Source organism: Pygocentrus nattereri, chromosome 18 (assembly GCF_015220715.1).
Source record: "Pygocentrus nattereri isolate fPygNat1 chromosome 18, fPygNat1.pri, whole genome shotgun sequence".
Classification (NCBI taxonomy): domain Eukaryota; kingdom Metazoa; phylum Chordata; class Actinopteri; order Characiformes; family Serrasalmidae; genus Pygocentrus; species Pygocentrus nattereri.
This window is the reverse complement of record NC_051228.1, coordinates 6467807-6481513: the sequence shown is the minus strand read 5'-3', so window position 1 is coordinate 6481513 and position 13707 is coordinate 6467807. Positions and strand designations below refer to the sequence as shown.

The 13707-nt window shown below is 41.5% G+C and overlaps 1 protein-coding gene across 4 annotated transcripts; it reads right to left on the bottom strand.

Annotated features, from left to right (window-relative positions):
* Window positions 1–6151: 6151 nt before the first annotated feature.
* ucp3 (uncoupling protein 3) lies at window positions 6152–10249 on the bottom strand. 4 transcript variants are annotated; one of them, XM_017707742.2, is made up of 8 exons: window positions 9877–10247; window positions 9623–9735; window positions 9230–9433; window positions 8894–9101; window positions 8611–8808; window positions 8254–8355; window positions 7970–8150; window positions 6152–7504 (listed from the first exon to the last, which is right to left on the bottom strand). In XM_017707742.2, the coding sequence occupies exons 3-8, from the start codon at window positions 9353–9355 to the stop codon at window positions 7390–7392; spliced, it is 930 nt and encodes a 309-aa protein (XP_017563231.1). In that variant the 5' UTR covers window positions 9356–9433; window positions 9623–9735; window positions 9877–10247; the 3' UTR covers window positions 6152–7389. The 4 variants fall into 4 exon arrangements, with proteins under 4 accessions (XP_017563231.1, XP_017563232.1, XP_017563233.1 ...); XM_017707743.2 differs by having other exon boundaries at window positions 9623–9697; XM_017707744.2 differs by having other exon boundaries at window positions 9230–9366; window positions 9623–10249.
* Window positions 10250–13707: the final 3458 nt, after the last annotated feature.

Here is a 13707-nt window from a genome sequence, read left to right as displayed (position 1 = left end):
CCTCTCCCCTCTTTAACTGAAACCTTTTGTAACGTAACACATGCATTCATTAAGTCGTCCTGTGGTGTGAAGGCTGGAGAGTATGCAGATGCATTTGTGGCATATTCCATATTCCAGAGCAACAGTTTGCATTAATGCATAAAAGTAAAGACTTTAAATAAGATGGTGCCAACAGCTCTTGTGAATCATCTTTCTTGGTCTAAAACACTCTAAAGAGGTCTAGAAAACACTGGTGGTAGTCAATATGTAAATAACAAGGTTAAATTATTGTGTTGAGCCAATGTTCACGTGCCTTATTTACTGATCAGGAGTGCCCCACAGCTACCTATTAGGGCTCCTAATAGATTTGGACTGAACACTGCGTGCAGGCCTTTGCTACTTCTGATGGGATAGTTCAGGTCACCAAGGATGCCATTCTAACTAGTGAGCTCAGCTACTTTAAGATCAAGCAAGCAAGCAAAATTTATTTATATAGCGCTTTTTACAACAGGTGTTGTCACAAAGCAGCTTTACAGAACAATCAGTATTACAGAGAGAAGAGAAAAGAAGAAAGAAAATCCGGGTCCGAGCCCCCATGAGCGTCGCCAGCGGCGACGGTGGCAAGGAAAAACTCCCTAAAAGAGGAAGAAACCTTGAGAGGAACCAAGACTCAGAAGGGGAACCCATCCTCCTATGGTCGACACCGGACAGCAAACATTATTAGTATGAAGTGTTATAGTAAAGTGGGAAAAGAAAGATCTGAGGGTGAGGACTGCACAGCGCTGTACAGCAAGAAGCTCAGTGGTGGTCAAACCGGTCCAGAAGGCTGGTGAGCAGCGGCACCAATCAAGGCAGTAGAGGCAGACAGCATCAGGCGCAGGATGGGCAGCTGATCAGCTCGGCAGAGAAAGGAGAAGAAAAAAACAGAGTTAGTACTGTAAAGAGTGGCTGACCACAGATTACAGTAAAACAGAGCAGTGGAGACTCCAGCAGGTCTAGACCTGACAGGGAAGACTAGTCACCAAATGCTTGACTGTACAAATAAGTTTTTAGCCTAGACTTAAAGATTGGGGCTGTGTCTGATTCCCGAACATTGGCAGGAAGATTATTCCAGAGCTGGGGGGCTTTGTATGAGAAAGCTCTCCCCCCTGATGTAGCTTTATTTATTCTAGGTACCAGTAGTAAGCCAGCACCTTGTGATCTAAGTAGGCGTGATGGTTCATAGTAGGAGAGGAGCTCACTCAGGTACTGAGGGGCGAGTCCGTTTAGAGCTTTATATGTCAGTAATAGAATTTTATAATCAATGCGAAATTTAACTGGTAACCAGTGCAGGGCTGATAAAACTGGACTAATATGGTCAAACTTCCTAGTTCTTGTGAGGACTCTGGCTGCAGCGTTCTGGACTAGCTGAAGCTTGTTAAGGCTTTTGCTGTGACATCCAGACAGCAGGGCATTACAATAATCTAGCCTTGAAGTGATAAATGCATGAACTAGCTTTTCTGCATCCTGTAGAGATAATGAATTTCTTAATTTAGCGATATTGCGGAGATGCAGGAAAGCTGTTCTAGTGATATTAGATATATGTGTGTCGAAGGAGAGATCAGCGTCTATCATGACACCAAGATTTTTAACAGATAAGCTTGATGAAACTGAGAGATTGTTAAGTTTTAGTGTTGAGTTAGACAGTCTGTGTCTGGCTAATTTTGGACCAAGAAGCAGGACCTCTGTTTTATCTGAGTTAAGTAACAGAAAATTATTTGACATCCAATCTTTTATGTCTTTTACACAGTCCTCAATCTTGGCAAGTTTAATTTTATCATCCGGTTTACTTGATATATATAACTGGGTGTCATCTGCATAACAGTGGAAATTTATGCCGTGTTTACTGATAATGGTGCCTAGTGGTAGCATATATATTGTAAATAATATAGGTCCTAAAACAGAACCTTGTGGAACACCATAAATTACTTTTGCATGAGCAGATGATTCACCCTTTACATTAACAAACTGATATCGATCGGTGAGGTAGGACCTGAACCAGGAAAGAGCTGTTCCTGTTACCCCTACAAGGTTTTCTAGTCTATCTAGTAGGATAGCGTGGTCTATTGTGTCGAATGCTGCACTAAGGTCAAGGAGGACTAACAACGACACGTTTCCTTGGTCCGTGAATAATAGAAGATCATTATAGATTAAGATAGAATTTTTACTAATGCTGTTTCTGTACTATGATGTGGCCTAAAACCAGACTGAAATTTTTCGTGTAGATTATTCCTATGCAAATAAGGGCTTAATTGTTTTGCTACCACTTTTTCCAGGATCTTAGATATGAAGGGGAGATTTGAGATGGGTCTATAATTTGATAGTTCACAGGGATCGAGGTTAGCTTTCTTAATCAGCGGTCTAATTACTGCAAGTTGAAAAGTTTTTGGGATGTATCCAAGGCTAAGAGAGGAGTTTATTATTGACAGAATAGGCTTAGTTATTTCTGGTAAGATTTCCTTGAGTAGACCTGTAGGGATCGGGTCCAGAATACAGGTCGATGGTTTTGCAGAAGAGACTATTTTGATTAGTTCATTTTCTTGGAGTAATGTAAACGATGCACCCATTGCTGACACAGTAGTGCAGACTGTTCAGTTGTGCACACACAGCTTGTAAAATCTCCAAAGAAAAGCACTGACCAATAGAACGGGGTGCTCTGGAGCAGCCACACATGAGCCTCAGGCCACCATGTCCAATGGCAAACATCAACTCGTGGGGTATAAAGCAGAGCTGGACAATAGGACAATATTTATTGTTATCATGATAAACTACGTCACCATATGTCAGTATATGCTTTGCTGAGCACATCGTCAGTACTTTTAAGTGTGGCACTTCTTCGTCGGTTCTAACATATCAGATGTCAGAAAACAAAAATATTGTGATACATCATGTATCGTGAAAAATGTCCCAAAATCCTGTGATATTACATTTTGCCATATTGCTCACCAGTTATATAAAGCCCCCCACCAGCACTGGCCTGTGTCTTCTGGAGTGATGGAGCTCTGTCCACTACCATCTGAGGAGGACATCTGTGATCCTAATCATCCATCATCAGTACCTGACCCTTTGATGCCCTCATGGCTGAATGCAGTCAAATCCTCACTGCAATGTTCCAACATCTGCCTAACCAGAAAAGTAAAGGCTGTTACTGTAGCAAAATTGGGAGCAAACTCTCTATTAAAACACTTCATTTTGGGGCTCCCGAGTGGCGCAACCATATAAGTGTTCGCCGTATCATCAGGAGATCACGAGTTCAATCCCTGGTGATGCTACAGCCGTCCATAGCTGGGAGTCCAAGAGAGCACAATTGGCCTCGCTCTCTCTGGGTGGGTAGGACCCTCTCCCCCCATCACTCAGTGTGATACTAGTCAGCGCAGGCGTCTGTTAGCTGATGTAGCAGATCTGGTGGTCGGCGCTTTCCTCCAAGCGCGTTCGGCTGTCCCATGACGTTGCGTGAGCTGCAGTTCATAAAGAAGCGGTGGCTGGTTTCACGGGTCTTGGAGGAAGCCTGTGCTGCCTTCACCCTCCTAGCGTTGGTAGTATCATGTGTTTGGGGGAGGCCTAAGCAGCGGGTGGAATTGGAAACGACTAAATTGTGGAGAAAATTGGGTAAAAAAAAATATAAAATAAAGCACTTAATTTTAGAAGAAACTCCAAGATCCTACAGGGAACACAATCAACAAAAGTGCATCAAAAAAGTACCATTTTCACATGTAAATTACTTCTCCCTCTGATTTCTAACCTGGAAAATGATAAGATATGAGAAGTTTCCCTTTTCACACTATGTGATTCTGCCAGCTGGTAGGATTTGCTGCTCGATGCTTCGCCACTTTAAGCAATAATGTGACAAACCATAAGACGATGGTTTATGATTTATTGGATGGAGGAGACCAACTCAAGGTCGCTAGTTTTCCGTTTGGTCAGCTTCCTGAGCCATGACAACAAACGTGAGCGGCGCTAACTAGCCAGCTAATGCTAACAGCCGTTTAAATGACTTGCGCGACTGTTTATTTCTCGACGTTAGCTTGATTAATTTTCTCCTTGCTCAATGCCCACTGATTTTACACAAAGCTCAGATTCAGCTGGAATCCAAAATATGAAAATGATCACAGAACCTGAGACTGAGACGCTGTCTGCGGTGAGCTTGTTGTGATTCTGAGACAGGATGAATGTGGCCTCAGGCATCCTGTCACAGCTACTTGAGCATTTGTTTTCAAAGGCCTAACATTCGCACAGATGAAAACCACAGATACATATTAAAGAACCCCAGAAGATATAGAAATAGACAAAGAAGTGGAATGACAGCTGAAAAAATAAAGCCTATAAATGTGATAAAAATGCTGCAAATATGTAAATTACACCCCATCGATTGACTTTATAGTGAGAACGATGTGAGGTATCAAAAATACAAGTTGCTGATTGGTTAACTACACTCTGTCGTGAATGGCCCCTCCCAGTCTTCCATTTGCTTCTTTGTTTTGCTTCTCCAGTTCTGCCCCCTTGTTTCTTGACTCCGCCCCTGATTTATTACACCTGTTTTCCACCTGTGTTGTGTTTTCTGTCATCATCCCTGTTATACTTAAGCCCTGTGTTTGCCCTTTGTGTTCGCTGGTCTTTGTTTGATTTGTTTGATGTATAGTTTGTGCTGAATGTATTGTTTGATGTGTACAGTCTGTGTGTCTGTCCCTCCATTTCTCTGTGTTGGCTCGTTGACCTTGGACAGTTATGAGCATGACACCTGGCTTTGCCCCAATAAATCTTTCTCTTCTCCGCATATACGTCCGCCTCCTCATCACTCCACGTTACACACTCTCAGAAAAAAAGGTACGACACTGTCACTGGGGCAGGACTCCTCTTGTCACTGTGGTGGTACCCTCAGGGGTACATCCGAGTACCTTTAGTCAGGGAGCATAACTGTACCAGGGTGCATTGAAATGATATTTTCTAAGCTGTACTGGCTCCACACACCCCGCCTCGCCTCCAGGACTTTTATTTTACTGTTCTGATTTAAAACATTTGGTTATGAAAAGGTACAAATGTCTACTTTCCCACTAGGAAAAGCTCATGTAAGGTGAGTACTCTAGTACATCGGACTTTAAAACCACTGCTGTACCTTTGAGGGTACACTTACATTGTTTGTACCTTGATGAACGAATCATGTACCTGCATAGTAAGTTTATTTCTAACAGTATAGTGGAAAATTGGATGCATTGTATGGAACGTTGTTTTTTGAACTGTCAAGTTTCACCATGTAAAGCGAGCCTACACCGGCTTCTGTGGGCTGACTTTGTGTCCTCACTAGACTCTAGTACTGTAATATTCAGACACAAGTCTTTCCTGAAGGAGTCAATATCCAACTGTACCATCCAAAGTAAAGAATATGTTACTTAAATGTCATTTATGAGCATCAAATGTCTGATTTTAATCTAGAGAGCTTCTATGAAATGCAAACATGAACCATAGTTAGCTTGATGTAAACATAACGTTGTAATCACTGTTACCAGTAGAAATTAGCATTAACATAGTTTTGGAAAAATAAGTGAACAAAAGCTACTTACAAAGCAAATTACTGAATGAAACATTGCTATATCGATATGTGTGGCTGGCACAGGCTCACAATTTACTGACTACCTGGTCTTTTAGTGTAAACATGCTTAAAAAGCTGAACATGTGGCCTCACTATACTGTGCTCTGTGGCAGCCATTACTGAGCTCTCCACGGCCACACAGTGACCACACCCCTTACCTCGCCCCTTCTGCCGAGACAGCCAACCAGATCCGTGATCATTAGCATACCAAATCAATACCCATGAAAGGGCCTTCAGCAGTTTTGCGTATTGCTGTTGTCGGATCAAAACCTCAAAAATGGTAACTTTACAGGAGAGGGTAAAAACTTGCTCTACTTTTAATGTAAGTCAATGGAACCAGAATTCTTTCCAGGTAGTTTTAGGTCGTTTCTTTTGCTCCATTCATCATGGAATTTACACACCATATATAGGACTACGGGTACTTTCAAGTGATCTCAAAAACTGCAAAACGACAAAAATGGAGATACGAGGTTTTGTTCCGACGTCAGCGATACATGATAACAATACCTCAGAAAGCTGATCAATAAAGCACACCAAACACAGAGGTATAGTCTCAGATTCAACATTTTTATTAAAGTGCTGGAAAAAGTGTCTTATTTGTACAAGATATGAAAACGGAATGAACATCTCTTGTTGCTACTCATAAATAAGTTTTAGGACTTATTTATTTTTAGACCTGTCTGTCTAGCTAATGACCTACATTGTAAAAATAGCCCCATGGCTCCTAAAATCTCTTCAGGTCAACACTGACTTGATTATAGTGCAAAATAATGAAATTACTGATAAGTCAGGCTGAGTAAGTGTCAGTGATTGACTTATCAGCTGTTTTAGTCTTTTGATTACAGTTGTTTGATGTAGCCAAACAATTTGAATTAACATTAAGTTTGAATGCATTATTGGAATTTAACATTTGGCACATTCTGTTCAATTTGAATGCTTTCATAGTGTGTTTTCAGACAAAATTCACAGATTATGCATAGTTTTCAGTGATAATTTTAGAGTGATTGTTGGCTGAAAGCATCTTAGCAAATAGTTTATTTATTAAATGGTAGAGTGAGAATCACACTGAGCGCTCTCTCTCCCAGTTATCGAGGGCAAGCTGGGCCCTATTTGATTAATCCTGAGTAAGCACGCTGCCTTGACTAATGCAATTTCAGTTCTTGTTTTTATTGACAGGAATGGACATTATATAAAAGACTGTTTTTAACAATTAATCAGTAGATGTGCGTTCATAACATAATAACATACATTCACCAGCTATGGACCCCACATTCATAAGTTCATAGCACTTGTAAACACTGCTGTGAAGCACTAACACTTCTGTAAACGTCACTGTACTTTTGTATATGACAGAATATATATGATAGCTCTACAGAGGAGACGAATGCACAGCCCTATAGGAAAAGTATTCATATGTTTTTCGCTTCTCTTGGAAAGTGTCCTTATTTCCCAGTGGTTCTTGACCTCACAGTCATTTTTTGTGTGCCTTAGCTCAAGTTAGATAGTGCAGCGTCCTGCATTTGCCTGATAACCCGTCTTCTAGTAGTGGTAAGCGTGACCTTTGGCCTAAATCCACAGTGGGTTATCTTTACTGGTCTTTTTTTCTCCTCAGTCCATGTTTAAGATAAAACTTACTCCCATACTGTCATCTGAGTCTTCTCCCACCACCACAAAGGATTTCCACACACCCGTATCGTATAGCCCTCTCTGGGGACTGATCGGATTCTAAGGGACAGCACGTTATCCTTCATATCGTTTTAAGGCCTTCGTCATGCAGGGTCAGTTCAAAAGGGCGACTCCCACGACTGCTGCGCTCTTGTCATGGCTCTCTTGATTTGCTCGTAGGAGACAAACATCACAATGTTCCAGGATCCCAGACGAAGAAACGAGGGCATAAACCTGGGTGGGGACAGATGAGCAAACACCATCAATGGCTTAGTAAAGAATGCTTTATGTAACTTCAGAGATGTGAGTCATGTTTAAAGCCATAGAACCACACACATTCATTGAATCATGTGTTATTATTTTGCTTAGCAACCATTGCCCACTGTTAATTAAGTACATTGCTTGTTTATTGCGACTACTGTTAATAATATATTATTGAACATTGATAACCTGCTGTTTTAGGAACGCTATCAGCCATCTGAAGCAGTGCATTACAGGGACTTTACCACAGTTAAGAGACTTCTATTGAGTTTAGCCGAACTCCTTAATTATGTCATAATCTTAGTTAGGGATGATATTAGCCCTAAACACAAATTGGATGAACCACATTTGAAACCATTGTAAAATACATAATACTCTGTATAAATGCACAACCACGGCCGCCTCACAACATCTGAATTTTGTATTATGTTTTCTCACCCCTTATAGAAGGCTGTTGGTCCTTCTTTGGTCAGCATGGTAATGGCACAGTTAATGGCACTGCTGTACTGCCCCGGAGAGGAGTTCATGAAGCGGGTTTTCACCACATCCACCGGAGAGGCCACAATGGTGGTGCAGAAACCAGCTCCAAACGCAGCCGTGAAGTGGCACGGCAGGTTATCTGAGGGGATTTTGGCAAACAGAACAAAATAAGACACTATCCTCTGGCAGGTAGCACACCTGAAGACTATTCTAAGGTTATTATAAGGTCATATGTTTCATACCTGTCATTAGATCGTACTTCAGTATCAGCTCCTTAATGATGTCATAGGTGACCAGCTCAGCGCAGTTGACGATGGCATTTCGGGTGATATTCGGCATGCAGCCTGCAACACAGTCATTTTTCCACTGTCACACTGCTGTCGTAATATTGGCGCAGGTTTACTAAAAGAGGCGCTAATTACCGACAGTCTACTGACACTTTAGTCTACTGGCTTATTTACTAAGAACTTCCATGCACTTTAACAAAGCTGGAGGTTGTTGCAGCGTTTGCAGTTGCGATGGCACAAGATATAAGATAATCTGCCATAATCTTGTAATTTGGTGTCAAGTGGAACTTAACACTGAGCGGTATTACTCACCTTTCCATAGTCCTTTGACACCTTCATCCCGAGCTATGGTCCGGTAGGCGTCCAGTGTACTGTTGTATCTCCTCGCTCCATCAGCTACACGAACTTGGGCCTGGAAGCGCACCTTCACAACATCTGTAGGCTGCGCAAACGCCACGGCCATGGCCCCCGTCGTACAACCAGCCAGCAACCGACTCACGATGCTTGCATCTGGACAAAGTGGACAGAGAAAATTGTGAATGCTGTTGTCTTGAAAAGCCATTTTAGTGTTTAAGGTCAACAGTAGAACGCTCACTTTCAGATCCTCGAGTGTAGAACTGCTTCATAGAGTCATAGAGGCCGATGCGGACCGAGGCGAAGGTCATTTGTCTCTGCAGTCCAGCCACTAGACCATTGTAGAGGCTCCGCGGGCCTTCAGTGCGCACCATGGTCTTGATGGTGCCGAAAACACCCCGATATTTCACTCCCACTGCTCCTTCCGCTGGCTTGGCCTCTCCCTGGATCTAAAACCAACGGAAACCAAATCATAATGAGATGGCTTACCCAGAGAGCGCTGGGCAATTGCATGCATTTATGAAGTAATCAGTCATTATTCATTCAATTACTTCAGAGCAGCCCAGCTTGTTCTTACCTGAAGCCTCACTTTGGCCGTATCCAGGGGAAAGGTCACCAAGTCAGCGATACATGCCGCCATTCCAGCGCCAAAGAACTTCACCGTGAATGTTGGGGCCAAGTCTGTGGGCTTGATTCCGACCATCTCTGCTTCTTCTGTGAGCGCAAAAGTTGCAGTATCTTATTCGATCAAATGTTGTTTTGGAACATCTTAGGTAAATACCTGTGAAAGGTGGAGAATGAGTGGAATGCGGTAAGACGAGAGCTTTAAGAGTACTTATAGCGTTGTGATTCTGAGCAAAATACAACAGGGAAACAGACTGTGTACATGTTCTGCCTTAGAAACTACCAAGAATCTAGAGGTAGGTCTTTTTCATGTGAGACAACAAGAGAGAAATCTTGTAACACGTACCTCAGGTTTTTTCAATGGGGATTCTTCTCTGTTGTGTCAGTTGTTTTCCACTTGAGATGTCTTTGGCCATAAAAACTGTGGAGTTTAGAATAATATCCCAAAGTAGCATACCACTGTAGGTGATGAAAGGAGAACGCTTAGAAAAAGTTTGGCGGACTCCAATGTAGGCAGACGCTCTAATGGCAATATAACTAACAAGCACCTGTTATTACTATGACAGTCCCATTTTTCAAAAGCGTCGCCAGTTTATTTACCTTGTTGTACAAATCTCCAACTCCAAATTCGGTGCGGAAAAATGATAGAAGGTTAGCCTGTATTCATGCAGTAGGTATTCCAAAGAGTTCCTGGTTGGGGTTACAGACTTCTGGCGAGCTGTCACTTGACTCCTCCAATTTATAAGCGCCGATGGGCAGCCGCTCAGGTTGTTCCCGCCGTGTTGCTTTGCTCTAAGATTAACTCTACTGTTTACGTCATGCCAGTGTATGCAAGGCTGTTTACTGGCTCTCATTCTGCACACAAGAAGCTAAACAAGCTACTGGGGTTTCTGTGTTCCCTTAACATGATGTCAATGTTGTTTAGACTCTTTTAGTTCAAGTGTTATTCTCTCAGACTTCAGGCACTGTATTCATAACCGTTCATATCATTCTGTGAGGGAGCTTTTAGAGGCATTAAACTCTGCAGACGTCTGGTTCCTATCACCACCACTGTGAACAATTCTGACTCCACTTGGCAAATTTCTCTAGAAACGAGCATTTTACATCAAACCACTGAGCTTGACTTTGTTTGGCTTATAAACAGCTTTGTTTACATCTTAAAGATGATACAACGCAGATATTTTGAAAAATCAGTGGAATTTAACTTTAACCTCTCAAATTAGATGGAAAGGAAAAAGGCGGCCTACCTGTCAGGGACAATGTACTGAAATGTATATCACCATATAATAAAAATATCTGACATCTTGATAAATTAATCCATTTAAGATGCTTGAGTGAACCTATTTTTTGGAGTTTAAAAGTGGCTCATTGTTCTGTTGCTTCACATTTTAATGAGAATCATTTTTAGCAACTGAAGTGAATCTGAAATCTATGTATTGTGCAAAACAGAACAATATGTAGATAAATGTATGTCAATAGTTCCTTCTAACACTAGCAGTGCCTGCTTGGCCAAAACTAAATGTTGTTTCATGAATTTTCAGTTCCATCTTAAAGGGAGCATCTGTACAGGCACCTGAACGTCCCGTTTACGGTGGAATGGGAAATTTGAACCAGGAGTCAACTTTTAGATAATTCAGTTATATCCTCAGAAAACGCATCCCACACCAAGTTTTGAGTTAAGTTCTCCTTGAATGCTCTTTCAATGCGCTCCCAGTCATCAGATTCATCTGCTCGGTGAAGGAGTTCGAAGCACAACCTAGGTCACAAAATATTCTTCTGCATATTGCGTGCAATTACACATATCCACCAGAGAGGTCTCCAGATCCCCAAAGTTTTCATAGTGTAGCTTCAGATAATTTCCATATGAATTAAACTCACTCATCAGTCTAATTTTGCCTTTGCTTTGACTTACTTTTGGCGAGAGCTTTGTTGATGCAATATATATTATTTGTGTGGAAATTTGAATAAGATACCGACATTTATATAATTCACTTACGCCTTTGGAATACACATCCTTCACCAAGTTTGACTGAGTTCTCTTTAAGTGCTCTTTCCGTGCTCTCGCGGTCATGCAATTCATCCCCTCGGGGAAGAGCACAACCTAACAAAAAATACAACCTTTGCACGTTGCATGCAATTACACATTTCCACCAGAGAGGCCTCCAAATCCCCAGTGTTTGCATAGTGTAGCTTCAGATAATTTCCATAAGAATTAAATTTAGGACATTAATCTTATTTTGTCTTTGCATTGACTTACTTTTGGCAATAACTGTGTTCATGTAATACATATTATTCATATGGAAATGATATACACATGTGAATCAAGTAAATTTAATGCATCATTTTTCAGGGTCGAGATCTTTTCACCCTTTCGTCACCTTTCACCCTTTTGAAGACCCTTCTGGAAGGCTGGGATTTCACACCAAACTCAGAATGAGATCTCGTTGGCTCGAGAGTTTGCAGAGGCTTGTTTGCCTGTCCTATCTGGGAGGGGGCTTGTCTCGTAGGAACTCTTTTTTTTTTCTATCTTTATATTTGATTTTGCATGCATTACACTGAGAGCACTTAGTGCAGTCTGAGAGCTTTTACTGTGTGAATTGTACCAGGCATTCTTTGACTTCCTCTTGACATAGATTGATAATAACTGAGCTTGCCACTTCACTTTCACTGCGTTCAATTTCATGTTAATACCTGTTTTTGAAGAGATTATCAGAAAAGAGGAGAGGAAACAATGTGCACCTGGCCCTCATGCTCCTTTTTGAACCCATAAAAGTTGAGTAACGCCTCAGTCCCAGGAACACTATGCATGTGAGCCAATCCATAGATGGCATAGGGGTGGGTGTGCATGCAAGGCATCTGCACGCAATCAGTCAGGCCCCTCTGTAGGCTGGATTCGTCTGGTTCAACAGACCCCCATCAGCCATGGGGTGGGGGAGGGGGGCAATAAACATTGAAATGACTGGCCTCAAGTCTGGGTTCAAGACATTCTCACATTGCTCAGACTGCGTCACAGCTCACCCCTGACTGCAGACTTCTGAAGTGCTTTCCTCCTCATTGGGAAGCCGCTTGCAAGCTGCCATTTGTGCAGAACCTGTTTTTGTTTTTCTTTTTGATGTTATATAATGTCACCACACATTAGTACACGTGATCACCTCGAGGTGAGCAGAGAGACGATGGAATGTGTGGTTGCTTCCTTAGAGGAATAGAAGTTTCTTGTAAACACATGCACTCTTAAACACGGTGCCCAAAGGGGTTCTTTGCAATGCTTTCAAAGAATCACCTTCATTTCCCTGAAGCACCTTTCAATGAGATGTTTGAGTTGGAAGGACATTTTTAAAATTTAAAGAACCTTCTACACTCAAAAGATGGTTCTTCAAGGGTTTTTTTTAGTAAAGACAATGGTTGTATATAAAACCATGAGCTTTCAAAGAGCCATTTGAATGCTTGAAATGGTTCTTTGCATGATGAAATGGTTCTTCAGATTTATGGAGAATGTGTTGTATATGGTTCTATATAGAACCTTTGTGGAACAACAGAAGAACCCATTTTGGTGCTTTATAGAACCACATACCACATATTGTCCATGTCTAGAAACCATTTTACCAAGCAAAGAACCATGCATGACATGGTTCTTTGAGTGTTCTTGGTTCTATATAGAACTTTTATCTTTGTGAAAGAGAATTTCGATTTTGAGACATTCAAGTGGCCCAAGAGATGAATTAAGGGTTCCGGGACTCTTCAAGACCCCCTGTACTTCACAGCTTGGCCCTGGCCATTTGTGTAGAAAGTGAATTATTATCCCTGGGGAAACTAACCTGTCTGCTTTTTATTAACTGTGTTCTATTAAAAGGTCCTACGAAATAAAAATAGAAGGTCTTTATATGGCCAACAATTTTGTATTTGTGACTAATCGAGGTATTCAATTCTAAGACGATGCCTAAAGACTGGGTTAAAATAGTTCTACACATTAAGCTTATTATCATATCCAGCTGACAGCAGTCCTGTGGTCAGAAACAGCGAGAGCGAGAACTGATAACAATGTCAAACACTCTGAAAAGACCATGCAAGGAAAAGAGACAGCAGTTAGTGGAGCTATGGAAGCTTTAGGGAAACTGAGAAGAGGCCTGTGGAAGTGACAATGACACATACTGCACTGTGCAAAAGTCAGAGACTTAATACACTGAAAACAAGGTATGTAACTCAAGAGTGTCAATAGCTCGCACTTGTACACAAAGAAAACGAATTCCTTCCTTTAGGTTTGTTTCGGCGACAAGTAGGTTTGCATAAGACATTTTCACCAGTGGTGGACAGTAGCATAAATATAATTAAGTAAATGTAATTCGTTGCTGTATTTAAGTCGTTTTTTTCATGTATCTGTACTTTACTGAAGTTTTTCCAACTTTTCACTTTCACTCCACTATATTTCAGAGT

Bases quoted from the DNA above. Each gene is read 5' to 3' on its own strand.
- ucp3 (XM_017707744.2), bottom strand. From the start codon at position 9,355: ATGGTCGGAATCAAGCCCACAGACTTGGCCCCAACATTCACGGTGAAG. The intron at 9,102-9,229 runs GTAAGAACAAGC...CGTTGGTTTTAG, and splicing joins CGGCCAAAGTGAGGCTTCAG to ATCCAGGGAGAGGCCAAGCC. The intron at 8,356-8,610 runs GTGAGTAATACC...ACTGTGTTGCAG, and splicing joins TGTCAAAGGACTATGGAAAG to GCTGCATGCCGAATATCACC.